The following is a 17,403-nucleotide window of genomic DNA, read 5'->3' on the forward strand; positions in this document are numbered from 1 at the left end:
CCGTAGCTTTACGTAGTATTTTGAGCTTTTTTCAACTACTGAAGGCAGTTAAGAGGAGAGCACGTCAAAGACTGTTGTAGTGTAATGGCTTCTGAAATGAACTCTCTCCCTCTACTGATTTTCAATGTCACATTAAATATAACTGAAACGTTCACCTTGTGTCACTGGTAAACACTCCAAAATCAACATCTGTTTTTGTTTTTAAATATTTGTTGAAATGAACTCTTAAAACAAAATGAAGCTGTAACGGCAAGGTGCACCTTATAAAAACAAATCAAGCCCTCTCCCTTCCAAGTTCTTAAGGTTAATATCTGGTTAAACAAAGATCATTTCCTGTTCTTCCTCCTGTTGAGTGGTGTAAAATAACATTGTTCTCTTTGTAGTTTGCTGAATATGTGAAGAAGCATTTATTCTGAATGCCTATAAGAGTGCAGAACTTGTAACTTTCTCTGTTCTACGTGAAGATGCCTCTGCCCCCTATGCACTGAGTTAAAGTTCACTGTGAGCTTAGGGTATGATAAATTGTAGGTGAAATTGTAGCGGACAAAATATGTTTGTTTGTTTTTTCAGTTATAAGTCATGCATTTTCAAAATCAGATCATCTGCTAAACTAGAGTGTGCGTGCAGTGGTGGGGGTTGGAACTGTCTTCCATTACATTGCAGGGCTAACTTATTTGGCTATTTCCACTACTGGAAATAACTTATTTCCACTCAGTAGTGGAATCAGTGATCTGGGGTCTGTTGAAGCCTTCTTCTGACTTCCATTACAACAGCATTGCACAAATAATCCCGACATGACTGAGGCAGGGAAAGGGAGGAAGTTCAGTTACAGCAGCAGTCTTTTTAATTCATTCCGTCAGTGTCATGATATTGCCGAAGGCTTTCCTTTTAGGTTAGTGCCTAAACACCCCAGTTTGTGTTGGTCGCTGCCCAAAATGTTTAGCAATCATCTGAAAGAGGTTAAAACCTAATTTGAAGCAAGATGCTGAAAATGAGCTAGGAAATAGAAATAACACTGGGACAATGTGAGTGAAGGCCTGTGCCTACCGTTGTGAAGGTGTTCAGAATAACTTGTTTTATTGTCATGTTGGTTTTAACTTACCAGTCATGGGCTGTGCTTGTCTCGCTATGATTTAAACTGGTATGCTAGAGGGAAAGGACAAAAAGCAGAACTGAAACAATAGAGCAGGTGTGGGCTGTAGACAGTTTTACGAAGAGTTGTGAGCCCCTGCACGCTTATTTCTGAATGTTTCAGTATTTTGGGAGCTGTGCTGCTTCATAGGTTTCTTCTTCTTCAAAAAAAGTTTTATTAGCAGTGTATCAGCTAATGATGCTAGGCTAGAGCTGGAAAGCTAAAGTAACAGAATTGTAGTGATGGCGGAGAGCAGATGTAAGGCAGAAACAAGACAGAATGGGGGAATAGTTCTAAATTTCTAAAAACAGAGCTGAATGAACACTCGGTTACATCAAAATAACGGTGGTGGTGCTTGCGGGATCAGGAACAGAACCGAGACGTGACAGAACAAAACATGAAAAGCAAGTTGGTGTAGACTGTTAGGATGAAAAAGTTTGTTAACAGAATTGGATGGGAACAGTTTTTGAATCTGTTCTGTATGAAAAACCTGTGCCTGGCACTCATCCTCTCAGCTGGGAAGTGCCTGAGAAGAGGCATACCGGCATGTAAAGCATGGGCGCTGAAGCTGTCAAGTTCCTAGGGTCCTGTGAACTTGTCAGACTTGATGCTGCCTTCAGATGGTGCCTCTGCACTATGCTGACTGATGTGCTCGAAGTGTTTGTCTGCATGTTCATGTGGCAACGTACGCAGTACAAAATACAGTTACTTGTAATACTTGTAATGGTGTCTTCAGATTCCAAATTGAGACAAAAATGGGATATGCTTTGAAATGGGATATGCTTTGAATTTACAGTAATTTAACTTAAGAGTAAACTGATGAATTGCATTTAGATCTTTATTCATCTGAAACTATTAAATAAGCTTGCAGTAAGAATTATCACAGTCTTTGTATTGTACAATACGTTCAATATCTTCTCATGGAAATAGGGGTTTGCGTCTTCTTTACTGTGACCTATATTGTAGAAAAAAAGTTGTTTTTTTATATATAAATATGTATATATGATTTCTCATCTCATAGCTCCCTTCCTATCTGTCCAGAAAGACTGATGTTACAGATCTGTTAAGAACCCCAAGAGAGGGGAAAGATAGTCAAAGCCCCAGGCTGAGAATACACATAATTTCCTATTCTTCTTGATACATGTTGATGTAATGTACTCTGCGGGAATTTTTTTCATTAATTGAATTTTTTTACAGAGAGCGTGTATCAGACTTGGTCTTGTTTTCTTCATTTGTTTTCCCTTTTGGATCTTTTTTTTGGTAGAAGCTATGTCAATGCACATATCAGTTTGTGGTGAATACTTCCTTCCTGAGAGATCTGTACTTTCTAGATGGGCTTGAGAAGACGATATGGTTTTGATCGGTTTTCCCTGATACAGTAGTATCTGATCTATGTTGAGGCAGTCATCCTCTGCTTATTCTCTGTTCTGCCACCCGCGGTGTCAGTGCTGGCCTTCCCTTAACGTTTGCCCCAGCAGCCCCTCCAACACCGACGTAAACAGCTGGATCGTGCCACCTCGGGAAGGAACAAGGAACAGCTGCCTCTGGTTGTGCTGCAGTGCCGCCACACCTAGGGGCATGCTGACTGTATTGCACTGGGAGTGCCTTGCTGGTAGCAAAACGCTGCCATGCTCTTGGATGTCTTGCTGCCATCCTTAGATGGCTTAAATAATTCTGCTATGTCATGGGAAAAACATGAACATGGTGTTAGCTCTTTGGAATCAAGGCTGGCCAGAAAAGGGCTGGTGGCATGACCGTATGCTTTCAGTTTGGCAAAACCCTTCTTTCTTGTCCTAATGAGCTGTTCAGGGAAAGACTTAAATTGGAAACGGCTCCTGAAAACCATTCCTACTTTCTGATCCGAGTGAGAATCCTTTGAGATCTCTTCGACTAAATTAGCTCTAAGCGAGTTTTCCTAGTAGAGAGGTTTACCCCCTGCAGTTTTTCCTTTTGTATTGGATAATGTAGTTTAGAGAAGCGCCCGTGTGATTTATTAGCCTTTAGCGTATGGCTGATATAATTAGGGCAGGTATCCCTCTGCTCCTCTCGGAAGATTTATAACACAGTCTGTTATTCACTCACTACAGCTCTGCCAGAGCTGCTGCGTTCAGTCTGAGAGCGAGAGCATCCTTTGCCAGAGTGAGGGAGCAAATGCTCAGTCTGCCGATCGAAAGCAGCTACTGAAGGAGAACAACCGTGGTGGTACACGGGAGCTGTCTTCCTGAAGGAATTCCTTTTTTGTTTCCACAGCTTTCGTGCTTAAATTAATAACCTTTCCTGGCTATTTAGTGCACTCCTGAATGGTGGCAGATACTCGGCTGTTCAACAACTTCATTTACTCTCTGCACGGGCAGAGCTGAGCAATACCGATTAGAAGGAGCCGTATTTTATTTTTTGCATTTGCTTCTCGTGGTTATTTTGTGAGAGAAACTTATGCTGTATCAACCTCCTTTGCCTTTGAAACGTATAAAGCCTGTAGCTCTCAAAAGCAATCCTAGAAGAGAGCATGCTCAGAAAGCTGGCAAATCATTGTCCAGTGACCGGGAGGAAATGATAGTTGCTCTTCATTTATAATGCAAATTCTGAGGTGTCTTCAGAAGTGTGGCAAACTTAAAATGATGGCTGTGGTGAGAACGTCTCTGCAGAAAGTTGTGGTGTTGTTGCATCGTTTACAGAGGATGGCAGTTTCTTCTCCACGTTACCAGAAGCTGTGTAAGGTAAGAAATGCAAGACTTGAATCTTGAGAGCATCTAATGCTTTTATCTCTTTTTATCTTTTTTTTTGAGACAAATAGAAAAAAGAAGTCAGAATGGAATGAGCGTCAAAAGTACCGTAAGCTATACAGTGTGTTTTTAGAGCCATGTTCTCATGTGCAAGCTTTGTTAAAGAATGTTGTTAAAAAACAAAGAAGTGCTTGTCAATTAGTAATACCGTTAAGAAAAAAAGTGCTATGTTGTTTACCATTTACATGTCTGGAAGGAAACTGTTTATGTTCAGTTATCTTCTGTAAAATGCTACCACATCTTTTCCAAAGGAGTTGGTTAATTCTTGATAAATGCAGTGATTTAACTCCAAGGTACCCATTATGTAGAGGAACTGCATTATATAATAATAATGCCCAGTGGTTTTGCTTCTGAGCTTAATGAAACTTTTCATCAGGAATGAGTTCAGCAGACTCATAATACATAATGTGCAGCTATGAAATCTTGACTTCACCTGCCAGTATTTATAGAGTTCTTTTGTGGGGGGATGCAAAGGGAAAGGAAAAGTTGCCTGAAAATCATTTTGACCCAGACTGCCACTCACATGGGTGTTTTTGCCACTATCTGTTTTGGTGGCTGCCTGCTTCCACAAGACTTTTTTTCACGTTTCATTGGTTTTGCACAGGTGCAGTAGTTGAGAACTTCAGTACTGTGGTAATGATCTAAGCTACCTAGTAAAAATAAGCCTTTTAAGCACGTTCATCACTCACCAGATTAAAATAAAAATATAAAAATGAACTGCGGTGTGTAAAGGCAATGAGTGAATACTGCCACGGTGTTCCTGCGAGGAGCAGTCTCACTGTGGTTTGCTATCGGACTGTAATGCAAGCATCCTGCTTTGTAACTTTGGCTAAATACAAGATTGGAGAGGCCTTGAGCTGTGTACTGACATAGCCGTGTAGAAATGCTATAGAGCTGCCTTTGAACTTGTTTTTTATTCTCGCTGCTTGTGATACTTTAAATCTGTCTGTGTTTTTTGGTGAAAGTCTGTCTGAGTTTGTATACAAAGCGGGACCAACGTGCACAAACACACTCAGGAAGCCAATTCTTATTACAGTGATAAAGTAAAGCCACTGCAACTCATCATGTTTGCTTCAATCCAAAATGCATTTTGTGAGAAACGTGTGTTATGAGAAATACAAAATTTGCATTAAGTAACAGAGATCTCACCTTTAGGGTAGAGCTTGGAAGAACGAAGAGGATGTAATGCAGTGTCTGGTTTGTATCGAAGTTTGTAGAAGTGCTGGCATATGGGGAACAGCACGGCATTTTGACATGGGTATTTCAGTGTGCTTCTGTTTACAAAGTTGTAGAGGTGTATCTTCATTATGAAGAATGACAGGGAGTAGTTTGTGTGCGTACAAGCTATTTTAACAAGCACGCCTCAGTTACTCTCGTCTGTCATTGAAGAGCTCTGCTTGCTTTTGTAAATAACGCAACTTTTTATTTGCTAATGTAAAGGCATGCTTTTTGATTGTCTTTTCATAAAGGCTAGGAAAAAGTGCTTTAAAGTGCTTTAAAACCTGTCCAGTCACGTATTAGTATGTAAACTTGTTTATAACAATGTTTGTCAAACAAGAACGATTTAGTGACTCCTGCAGGAAAAATTATTTGTTAATTGGAATGAGAGCCTAGTAAATGCTTGGAGACCTAACTTGAGTTTAAACCTACCCAAGGGGTAGCAAAATGCTTCTCAAAAGCTGTTATTAAAGTATATTTTCTGATTCCACGCAGCAATAGCCTCAGGCATTTTAGTGTAGCTAAATTACACATTGTATGTTTGTGTTTTTTTTTCCTCTCCCCTTAAAAAGTCCTGCTGCTGTTTTCTCAGGTGTCTTGTGCGCATCTTACTGAAAGTAGAATTGCTGTTGGTCTGCCTGTGGAGTTAACCAGACTGACTGGGGAAAAAGAACTGTTCTACAATCCCAGTCACTTCCAGCAGGTGTCAATGTAAGGCAGTGATATATGGGAGTCTGGTGATGGAAATGTTAATGCTTAGATGGAAAAATGCTACAGAAATTACAGATTAAAAGCAAACCTGACAGAGGGCCACTAAGGATTTTTGGTAGTGTTCTATATACTTCTGTCTTTGTCATTTCACAAGTTTTCATTTGTTGTGTGAACTCTGTGGGTACACAAATTTAGTTCAGTTCTGCCTCACAGAAGTTATTTACTACAGAGGAAATGCCTTATTGCTTCATACACTAGTATCTAAATGTTTGATGCGAAGAGTCCTCTGAAGCTAACAGCGTGTCAATGAAATAAACATTAAAAAAGTGCTAATGAAATATTTAAAGCAAATTCTTGAAGTTAGTGTTTGTCTATTTTTAAGCACACTATAAAAGAATAGACTTCAATAGGCTTTATTAGAAAACTACTGAATATATTCAAAACTGTTCCTTTCATTAGCAGATTCATGTAATAGTAACTCTCAGCATTCACAGTCTTCATGTTGCAGATTTCTTAAAGGCAGAAACAAACATGTATGTGACATACAATGCAGCATTGCTGAAAAGCAAGAAATCCAGGGTTTAGGATATTACTACTTTTGCTGCTTTTTCCTTCATTAATTCCTTCATACCAAGGTAAGTTTTGGCAGATGTAACTTCTTTTCACTGGTATTGATACTTATCGACACTGAAATTAGTGCTGTATTTGTATATTTGGTGACGTGCTGTCAGGACAATACATAATCAGTTTTGCTTTCTTGTTAGCAGCTTTGTCTCATAACTCTGTAAGGTTTTGATGCTCAGAGGAAACAACCAGAAAAATATTTTGTAGGGGGTGTCATCCAGTCTCTGTTCTTGCTTATGTGTGATTGTTCCCTAAAGCATATCTTCTATTAGGTATATCCAAATGGCTTGGACAAGAATGAATTTGGATTTTTATTGGGAACGGAAGAACTCATGGCAAGTTACAAATCTTGCAAGGTACAAATGTATATATCTTTTCTGGGAGACTGGAACTAAAATACTGTATATGAAAGTGAAGTAGAAAACTAAGAAGCTTTCTCAAATTTCCTTGACAGAAGTGGAAGAATAGTGTTTCTCTGTCAGACAGGTAAATGATTAACTTGAAATATGTATCCTGGTGGTAGAGCTTGACTGTGTTATTTTCGAAATACACAGCTAACGTTCAGGGACTGGAGCATTCATCCACTGGAGGACAGACTGAGAAATATAGCTGGTAGCTATGTATTTTCTCATTTCTTTTGTGGTGACTTCCTGAGAAGAACACTACTTAGAAAACTAACAAACAGAAAACCTTCATACAAAGTGCTTGAAATTTTAAACAGGATCCAGCATGAGTCTTCACTCTTGAAGTGATAAATTGCAACTCAGGTGAAGTACTGACTTCCTCAGCTGTAAAGAGAAATGATGTTTCCGAAACATGCGTCTTGGAGGGGTTTCTAATGAATACGTAGTTTAAAATGCAATTGTCTCATTTCCTGCTACAGAATAGTAAGAGAATGTGTTAATAAAAGGAGACCAGCAAACCCCCCTTTTGCTGTATGCAGAAAGGGAAATACTGGTATTAATTTTGGGAAGGATATAAAAGAAAACATTTGATATTGTGTATTACTGTTTAGTGTAGTTCAGAAGAGAACACTGCTTTTAAGTTCTTTGTTAGGTTGAAAACTAGGCAGAAGTTGTATATAGTAGGCTGCTGCACATTGGCAGGAGCTATTGCTGTAGCTCTTGGTGAACTAATTTTCTTGAGGCTGCTTACAGAAGAAGTAAAAGTATCAAAAGAATCAGAAAAATGTATCAGAAAAATGACAGAGGAAGTAAAAGTATCTTGACGCTGCGCTGGAAGACCTTTAAACATCAGCGGATCAATCAAAAGATGTAAAAATTAAAAATAAAAACAAATTAAAATCAAGTAGGAAATATAAAAGCTGTTCTGAAAACATAATGTAGTGGAAATTATTTCTCCATTGGTATCAACTGTTAACATGATATGGGTTAATTCCCTTGCAATTTCAGAGAGATCTAAATATTTTCTCATTTTGTTACACTAGAGAGGCTCGAGACCCTTCTGCCTCCTGAGGATAGGAGAAATTGCACTTGAGCAGGCTGCCCAGAGAGGCTGTTGTATTTATTTCCATCTCTAGAGGTATTCAGAAGTGCAGTGGGTGAGGTCCTGAGCAGCCAGATTAAGCTTTGAAATTGGCTTCTGCCATTGGCAAGAGGTTTGGTGTTGTGACCTCCAGAGGTCTTCCAGCTTGCTGTTTTCCTCGAGGTTCTGTGCTAGTGACCTAGTACTGTATGTGGGAAGGCTAAAATAGTCAGAACCATAGTGCAGCAGTTTTCAGCTGTGACGACTGCCTACTGCCTATGAAAAATGCTTACTGCTCTGCTGCGATCTGATCTGTGTCTGGGTCTGCTGTGATTCTGCTCTCCAGCCATAGCACATGTCCTGTCCCTTTGAGAGAGGATCCTTTTGCTGTGGTGTACCTTCAGAGGGGGAACAGTATTGCACAGGTGGACGTTTGGTGTGCATCTGAACTTTGTGGTTGTGATGAGAAAGCATTTTAATATCACATAAAACTTGCTGTGATCTTACCTGGCCTCCTCCCCATCCAGTACATACTGCTGCATTATCAGGCATCATTTTCAATTGCCCCAAAGAGGAGAACGTGCCACTGGCCCCTTTTAGAGACAGGTTGTGCCCATCTTGAGTGGTGAGACTGACTGAAACATAACCTTTTTTTCCTTTTTTGTTTTGCCATTTTTCTAATTATGACCAGTGCCAAATGAAACTGTGTAACAAATGGGTACTTTCATGTAATTTTTTTTTCCAACGGAACTGTGCTCTCCAGTGCTCTCTGTGCATACGAGGTTTCTCTAGAAATGAGCAAAGAGAAACAAAGCGAGAAAGGACATAAAGCTTCATAAACCCAGATGTTTTAACTGCTGCACCAATCATTCCTATTTGTGAGCAGAGTGCAGCTTAACAGGAGAGATGAGTTCTTGGATATAACTTGTTTTGATAGCATTTCAGCAGTATTTTGGAAGGGAGAAAAGGAAGATAATTCAGCATAGCATTTTGGAATCTTCTTACATTTAAAGACAAGTCTGACTTTTGATCTGAAAATATTTTGCTATTGCAACGGGAATGAAAATAAATGTAAAATATGGGGTAATTGTATTAAGGCACGAATGTAGGATTAATGGCAAAATTGACTTCCATGAACTTCATGTGCTTACAGGAGCTGGATCAATATCTGATATATGAGACCATCTTATCATAGTATTTTACCACAGTGTTTTTTGATTGCTGCCATTTTTCAGGGAGCAGTTTTTTTCCTCTCTCCCTGAGGGTTCAGTCACCCTGCCTAGGTTCACAAAGTCGTGAAGCAGCAGATGCCTAAACCAGCAGCAATGTGCTTCACCGGTTCCTGTCCTGAGCACAGACAGTCTGTCTTATCTCCTACCTCACGCAGATCACTTGAGTATGTTTTAAAGAAAACTGCACTCGCTACGTAGCTGGGGAAATAGCAGCGTGTGAAGCTGGCCTGTAGCTGCTGGTCACCAGTAACTCTGGAATATCTGCACTCCTGTATGCCTTCCACTCTATTTTTAATCAAGACAAGGTGCTACAAGACTACCTTCCCAAGTAGCCCTGGTACACCTAGTACTTAAGCAGCAACACGCAGCGGCGTAATTGAACGTGGGTGGAAGGTGTCAGGGGCATTCCTGATAATTGATGTCCTGTGTTGTGCTACAGAAAGCAATTCTTCGTAGCGGTAGCAGAGCTATATTTCCTGGTGTTTTTTGGCGTATGGTAAACGTGGTAGGTGCTGCAAGGGAAGGAACAAGCCGAAACGCCACTGATGCTGCAGATGTCCAGTGGTTGCTGGTGAGCCCTGTATCTACGGGCACGGTGTTGTGCTAGCAGAGGGAAGAGCTGCCTCCTGTGCACTGGCATTTAAAATTTCTGACCTGAAGTGATCATCCTTCCTGGGGAGAGGCGGAGACTTGGGCTTTCAGTCCTTGGCACTGCTGCAGAGCCTGCTGACCAATTAGTGCTAATTGTGCTGGGGTTTGTGGTGTGGTCCTGGAACAGTTATCTGAGGTCACTGCTTTCTGTCACCTGCCGTCTTTGGACTGGGTTTGAACCATGCTTTCTTCTTTCCATATTTTTCTCTTTTAAGGAAGAATGCATTATTAACCCTGAGATAATCAGTCACCCTTCAAGTTCAATTTTGAATGTTCCATTTCAAATACTGTAACTCTCTTGGTTAATATTATCTCCTCTTGTTTGCTACAAAGAGAAGCATTCATTTGCTACAAGCTCCAGCACTACGAAGTAGTTGAAACATTTTTTTTTCTCCACATTCTGTTTCTGAAAATCTTTGGAGTTTAAATGAATAGTCCCAACTTCTTAGTATCTGAATTCATCTGAGGTTCTCTGAATGGAGTTGGAACAAAAGTTACAGATTACACAAAATATCTTCCCTCCCACCCCTTTTAATATTTCTTTATTAACAAGCACACTACTTTTCTCCTTTGGAAAGGGGAAGAATGGGTCCAGAAGGAAGAAAGAAAAGCCTCTCAATGGAATTTCACTTCTTTTTTTGCGAGGAGTTTTCATCAGGAGCTAACACCAGTCCCTCAGGTGTTTTCACTTTATGTAGCCTAGTGCTGCAAAGATTAGCTCTGAAATACCTTCCTGTAGCCCTCAGTAAGAGCACTGCAGTCTTAATCAGGTGAGCTGTTATTTGTAAGCAGATGACTTAGCCAAATAGCTGGAACGTGGGAAGACTGTTGTCCCGTATAAGGGGGTAGCATTGTTTCCTTTATCAGAGTACTTTTAAGAGAAAATAGGGAAAGTAGTTGAGAGGTTTTTGTTGAAGAATTCAGATTTGAACAGGACTTTCCACGAACCCCTTTTCATACTGATGTCAAAAGGCTCTTGAAGAGGCTTAGTAACAACCTTGTAGAATCAGACATTTTTTTAAAAAAATGTTCCTTCTGTCTAAAACCCCTCTTTGCTAGAGGATGGGCTTCTGTGTTGCACTGTGTAACTCTGGTGAGAAGAGACAACGTTACCTGAGGGGTTTTTATATGAAGGAATCTCTTGTAAGGGAAAAGAAACAGTAAGGCCTTAGGCAATATGACATGGTACAGTACAGTTTTGGGCTCTTCTTTATTAAGTGTAACATCAGAAGGTGACCAGACAGTGAAAAAGATTTGCTCTCTGGGAATTGGTAGCAATGAAATCAAGATTTCAGACCTCTCAGGAACTATGGGATGTACAGAGCACAACAGTTTTGCCTTGGAGGAAAGTGAATTCATTTGTTCTCCTTTCTTCCTTTGTGGAGGAGTGGTAACAGCCTCCTTCACGGAGAGCAGCTAGTACACTGCCAGCAAAATCCAGATACACTGGTAAGCATTCTCCAAGTTTTTCTGATGGTTGTGACTGAAAGTGGAGGAATCCCAGCAAACAGCATTAAAAATATGGACAGCTGTGGATTAGGGATCGATTCAGTAAAGGAACAGTGTCAGAAGGATAGTTTTGCTAAGAGTTGTTTTTATTTTGACATTGCTGGTGGGTGGCTGTTACAAGAGTAGAATTGTAGCCCGCTTGCGTAATATGCCTACTAATTGAGCTTGTCTGTGGCTACTGACCTGTTCTTGTGGCACAAAAGACGATATTCATTTGAGAACACTAGCTGGTGGTGGTGCACATGCAGGTCTCTCCATGGCAGCAATGATCAGTAGCACTTTTCAGTGAAATGATCTTACATTTTGTCTGAAGAGCAACTAATTTTTCCCATGTATTCATGTATAACAAAGCTCTGCTTTTAGGTTAACAGTTAATCTGTCCACATGAGAAGAAGAATGAAAGAAAATTATGTGCAGGTCCGATGGAACCAGCTAACAACAGATAATGTGAAAACTGAGTGGAAGATAGCTTTGGTTAATGTGTGGTTGATACCTTAAGAGGGAGTTGAACTGAGGAGTAAGCCAGAGTTATGCTTCAGTTTAAGATGACTGTGTTGTGCATTGGGTTGAGTATGTTAATCTTTGATTATTCAAGGTTCCTAATAAACTTTTGAGGAGGTAATGAAGATTTTTTTAGTGAGTGAAGGCAGGCTTTAGCACTGCTAGGCCTAATACGTTGTTGTGTGTTCCTTGGACGTTCAAATTGGTTGTGCTGAAACTTAATGGATATTATTCTATAGGAATAAAATATATGAATTCTAAAAGAATTACGGGGCGACCAATGAATTAACAGCTGCAAACCAGAAGGAATGAAGCTCTCCGATTACTGTGTTACTTTTGCATATTTAATATAACTGGTCTGTCAGCATGCTTCCTGTAAGTCTCCTGTGTTATCACTAGTTTAGAGCTACTAAAAATTATGTCAGTTCTAAGTGTAAAAGGGACATGCATCTTCTTTGAGGTGGCAAGTAAGGGCCCGTTTGAAAATATAACTGCTTGAATGTTACACGATTTTAGGTTACAAAAGGAGGGGAAACACGAAAAATACTGAACTAAACAAACAAGCAAAAAAGCCACAGCCAAAAGAATTGCTGCTGGAAAAAATAAGTTTTCTACACAGAAGCAATATGTGTATCATGTTATATGTATCATATATATGAATGTATTAAAACATTTTGATACAAGCATGATGGAGGACCATATATGCATATATCCGCTTTTTTTCTTGTATGAAATCAAGGGAAATGAAACTTAATTGGTAGTTGTGATGACACTCTCTGAATGGCAGACCTGGAACAGAATACAACATTTAGAAACTGGGGAAGGTACGGGAAGGATTTAAACTGCATCTTCTCCAGGCTTCGGTCCAATTGTATAGGACATGTGAAAGGGGAGCTGTGATGTAGATCATCTCAGAAAGCCCAGGGCATAAAGCTAAGTATGATCATTTGTCTTGTTTAGCAGTTTGATTATAAAGTATGTTTATATTTTATGTCTGTTTGGTACTGTCCCAGCATCTTTGCAAGAGATAAGTCTTTGGCAATGACGTGTGTAGAGAGAAAGGGAGAAATAAAATGAAATTAAAGACACTTCAGGAAGAAAAACAGGTGGCTTAGGGATACGTTATATTGATGGGATGGATTTCATAGTCTTGTCTCACCTAATGGGGGTTTCTTGGAATGGTTTTTGAAGTTAGAATCAACACAGTATTAAATCGAGAGCTGGCAGTCGCTAGGTATTGTACTTGGAGTGCTGAGGCTTCAGTCCATAAGGGGACCTGGAACTTTTACAGACAAGGCAGATAGCGTGAATGAAATTTTGGAAAGATAAGACACAAAATAGTGTTCATAGGCAGTGAGCTATAGAAAACACCCGGCTGCCCAATTGCTGTAGCACTATCTGTTTTGTTCTTGTGATACAACATTTTAGTGGATGCTCTAAGGTGAAAAAAGAATATATATATATATATATATATTTTTTTTCTCAGCAAAATTGCAGAGAATAGTCTCTGTCTACTGCAGCAGAAACACATTAGTGTTGCTGTGTGAGAAGAGCTGAGAGAGCTCTGTAACAGCTCTGTAGAATTTCCCAGTTCAGAGAGCAAATGAGCTGTGCTTCCCAGTCAAATCTTGGCATTCGTGCTGCTTTTTTAACCTGCCACTCCCCTTCCCCCTTCTTCATACCTATAAGAGCTCCACCAACACAAAATGAACATTATTCTTTCTGTTACAGCTCCTTTTCAGATTTGTTTCCCTAAAAGTCTCTGATTTGACTGTTCTGAGCTGCAAGGCTCCTCTGGGTACACACAAAGAAGTAAAATTAAAAGATGCTACATCTGCTTTTTGTTCCCTCTGGTCTTGGGCTATAAATCTGTGCAGATATACAGGCCACTGCCACCTCTATGTGTGTGTGGTTTGGTTTTGGTAAATGTAAGTACAGTTTAATTTCTTTAAATGTAAGAAAGCAGAACAACAACAACAACAAAATAAAATACCAGTCCATTTGGTAGTCTGGCTAATTTTAATGTCCGGTGTAATTGAATATAGCTTGGTCACAGCCATAGGAGTTATAAATGCTTACTGTAACTGATTCCTGGTTACTTTCTCTGTGTGGAAGTTTGAAATCAATTTTTACATGTGCTCCAGGGGAAAATTATGACTCCCTCTTTCCTTTTCTGACCTTTTCCTCCCCCTGTCACCTTTGTAATTGGTTGCTTGGCAAGTGTGCCAGTTTTGTGTCAGCCAGCCCTTGTTTTAGGCCTTGTGGTCCTGGTTTCATTGATTTTCTTCACATTTTATTTCTCAGTGTAGAAAGGAAGGAGAATGGCAAACCGAGTTCCGTGGCTGCAGTGAAAATTGTTCTAAGGTTCACCTCTGGCATGATGCTTGGCAAGTAAAAGAAAAGCTGAAGTGATGCTGTGGTGCTTCCAGGAGGCTCCTGTATGTGGCAGGAGAGCTCTTAGGTGGTCGCAGCTCTCCTGCTCACAGCTCTTGAAATGATGATGAAGGGTCTCCACATCACAGCAGTGAGTTGAGGTGCTGGTAGATGTTCCTTGGGGACACACAGTAATTCCAAAATAAATGTCTATACCTAGCAGCAGTCAAACCTGCAGGAAATTTTCCCAGTTTATCCACTACCTTCTCCTTAGGAGAGAATTAAGAAGCAATTTTTTTATTTTATTTTTTATTTTTTATTTTTTTTTCCTGCTGGCTGCCTTTGAATGAAAATGTTAAATGGGTAATTCAAGGGCAAGCCAGTCTTTCAGGTAAAAATGTTAAATGGGTAATTCAAGGGGAAGCCAGTTTTTTAACACCCAAGCTGTTGATCCACAGCTTGGGTGCAGTTTTCATAGCGCTCATCAGATTTCTGGTGTGCTTGCTTGAACTGTCCCTGCTGACTGCTTCAGCCTCTCGGGTCTCTGACTGGAGAGAAGTTCAATGGATTCAGTTAAAAATACACCATGCTTACAACATACAGAAGGGAGGGGATGCTGTATGGGATGACACAGCAGTTGTACTAAAATCACGGGCTCTTAAGCTGCTTATGGTAACTGCTTACGTCTTGGTTGCATGCCAACTTTCTTCACATAATCCAGAAGTCATGGTTGCAGAGCTGGAATTTCTTTTGCTTTAAAGACAACATTAAAAATAAAAATTCATACTGGTAATAATCAGGCAGATATATTGTCTGATTGTTTCTGTAAAAAAACAAGCAAACCTGCAAACATCCCTGTTCCTAAACTTTTCCCCGGTGAGAAGGGAAGAGAAGAAAGGAGAAAAAGGGTAAAAAGAAAAAAAAAAAAAGGCAAAACCACTAGTTATTTCGCATAATTTATAGAGAAGAGAATTGGTATCTTTGGTGTCAATTACTGCTGTTCTCTTCCTTCCTTCTTTCTCTGTTCCTGTATGTGTAGCCTTTCTCTGCGATCCCCAGAGCAGCTGCTCTCCTTTTCCAGTTATCAAGTCACAGTGATAAATGTTCTCTGATATGAAGGATGAGGTTTACTTTCGGACTTACTAAGATCAGCTTTCAAATGCTCCCTAGCTAAGGTTATGTAACATACCTGGATGTGCTGTTCCATAATGTCAGTCATGTTGGGCCTTCTAGATGACAGCAGTAGCCTTCGTACTCTGGGGTAAACGTAGTGCACTTACCATTGCTATTCATGGCTGTTTCATCTCTTCATGCTTCTCATTTAAGAGACCAGGTTGAGGGTGAATAAGTTTTGGGAAATTCTCCCTTAGGTTACTAAAATGTTCTTTGTCATGCTCCATGCCTCTCCTTGACCCCAGAAAGAAACAAGTCCACTTCTCAACACATGATGTCTGTATCACAATACAAATATATGTCTAAAATGTGGGTCCTTTGCCAAATCTTTCCTTTATTTTTCCCCCCTGCAGCATAGAAGCCAAATCCTTAAAATCTGTCTTATGTAGATAAACTACTGTTTTAAGAAAATCTGGTCCTACAAAGATGAGTGTCTTAGGATTTCATTGCTATCAACACTTAATTTTTTTTATATATTTTTGAGCTGTAATGTTCGTAACCATGAATATCTACAAAATGGTCACCTGAGAGCATTTCAGTGCATTCATTGTCAGCTGCCTACTGAGAGTACCTGCAGAGATCTTTCCTAGGATTACTCTGTAGGACGGGCAGCACAAGAGCATGTATATGCTTTAATTTTTGAGGGAGGATGAAAGCCCTCTTCCCTCCTTTCTGTTGTTTCACTACTAACACTTCCCAGCCGATGCAATATAGGTGGAGATGTTATTGTAGACATAGACCAGAGTGGTAAATTTTGTCACCTTGTCTTTTGGAGAAACCTTTTCCTGATTTTTCTGGTTAAGAAAGTGCCATGGCTTCAAAGTAGTGGTAGCCAATATCTTGCTCACTGTTACACTTGCTGCTGTTGTCTGCTTTCAATGAATTATTCTGACTCTGCAAAGTGAATGTTCAAGAGGTTTTCCTGTGGGACCACTGATATATTAGTGCTTTTGAGGTTGAGCTGTATGCAAAGTTTCAAATGCACCATGCCTGTGTGTTTGTAGTGAAGCTGTGCATAGAAAGCAAAGCTGGTTCCTTATCCAGTCTTGTCTGTCATTGGTACTTTTGTAGGTATGTGAATGGGATCAGCTGTCTATTTTAGTCTGATAAAACGGATTTGGTTTGAAATGAAAGACGGTGCCACAGAGGTGCATGATGTGTATGTACCCAAAAGGGCCTTCAAAGTTACAAATGGAATTTAGCAAGAAGCCTTCCTAAGAACATCTGTTCCTGATGATAGGCAAATGTGCTCAATTTGCTCCCGGAATTTAGAAGTAAATGCAGGAAGTTGTGCAATTGTGATTCTGCCTCAGGATTTTCTTGGGAATATTTGAGTCAAATGGATTTTTTGTCCAGGTAGAACCCTTGGTTTTCTGCTTTACATATGGAAAGGTCAATGAGCTCTGTATGCGTATAAGGGATGTGTGATGTTGTAAGTAGCACTGGAGATGCACAAATTGAGATTTGAAACAAGTGACTGACTCAAAGATATTCCCCTGTATTTGTGGAATTCACAGTTGCATTACTTGGGAGTTTACTACAGAAAGATCAAGCAGACATTTGAGATGATGGTGGGTCTTCATTTTCTGTACAGAAAGAAATAATTTGGGTGGTAGGAAGAAGTGATAAAGAGCACAGAGAGACGAGAGTATCACCTGATTTCTTAGCCAGCAGTTGAGATATCTATAGCTATGTCACTTAAGGATATTTGTCTGGTCTGTTGTTAAAGATAGCCAAGGACAAACTTTACAGCTGGTTTTGAGCCAAATTGACTCAGTTTTTTCATGTCTTTACAATTACAGCTTTTTGTTGCTGATACTGTTGCTGATGAAATGAATTTAAGTGTAAATTTCTTCTTTATATTGAAAGAAATATATTGCAGGATCCTTCAGCAACCTACCACATGCACTCCCTGACTGTAAATACAGGTATTCCCTACCTGACATGGAAGTTGGCCCGTATGTATTGGAAGACCATTGCAATTTCTCATGTCTCAGTACTTTTTTAGACA

The 17,403-nt window shown here is 39.8% G+C and overlaps 1 protein-coding gene across 5 annotated transcripts in view; it reads left to right on the forward strand.

The window, feature by feature from the left end:
- UTRN (utrophin) overlaps window positions 1-17,403 on the forward strand; it is a 344,112-nt gene that overhangs the window by 128,173 nt on the left and 198,536 nt on the right. Inside the window, exon 1 of one of the 5 annotated variants that reach the window (XM_035321868.1) lies at window positions 3,266-3,849. The exons of the other annotated variants lie outside the window; for them this stretch is intronic. Coding sequence (XP_035177759.1) covers window positions 3,706-3,849 — 144 coding nt within the window. The 5' untranslated portion in view covers window positions 3,266-3,705. Of the gene's footprint in view, window positions 1-3,265; window positions 3,850-17,403 lie in introns of those variants that run through there. 5 annotated transcript variants of the gene reach the window in all.

This window comes from Oxyura jamaicensis, chromosome 3 (assembly GCF_011077185.1).
Source record: "Oxyura jamaicensis isolate SHBP4307 breed ruddy duck chromosome 3, BPBGC_Ojam_1.0, whole genome shotgun sequence".
Lineage (NCBI taxonomy): Eukaryota > Metazoa > Chordata > Aves > Anseriformes > Anatidae > Oxyura > Oxyura jamaicensis.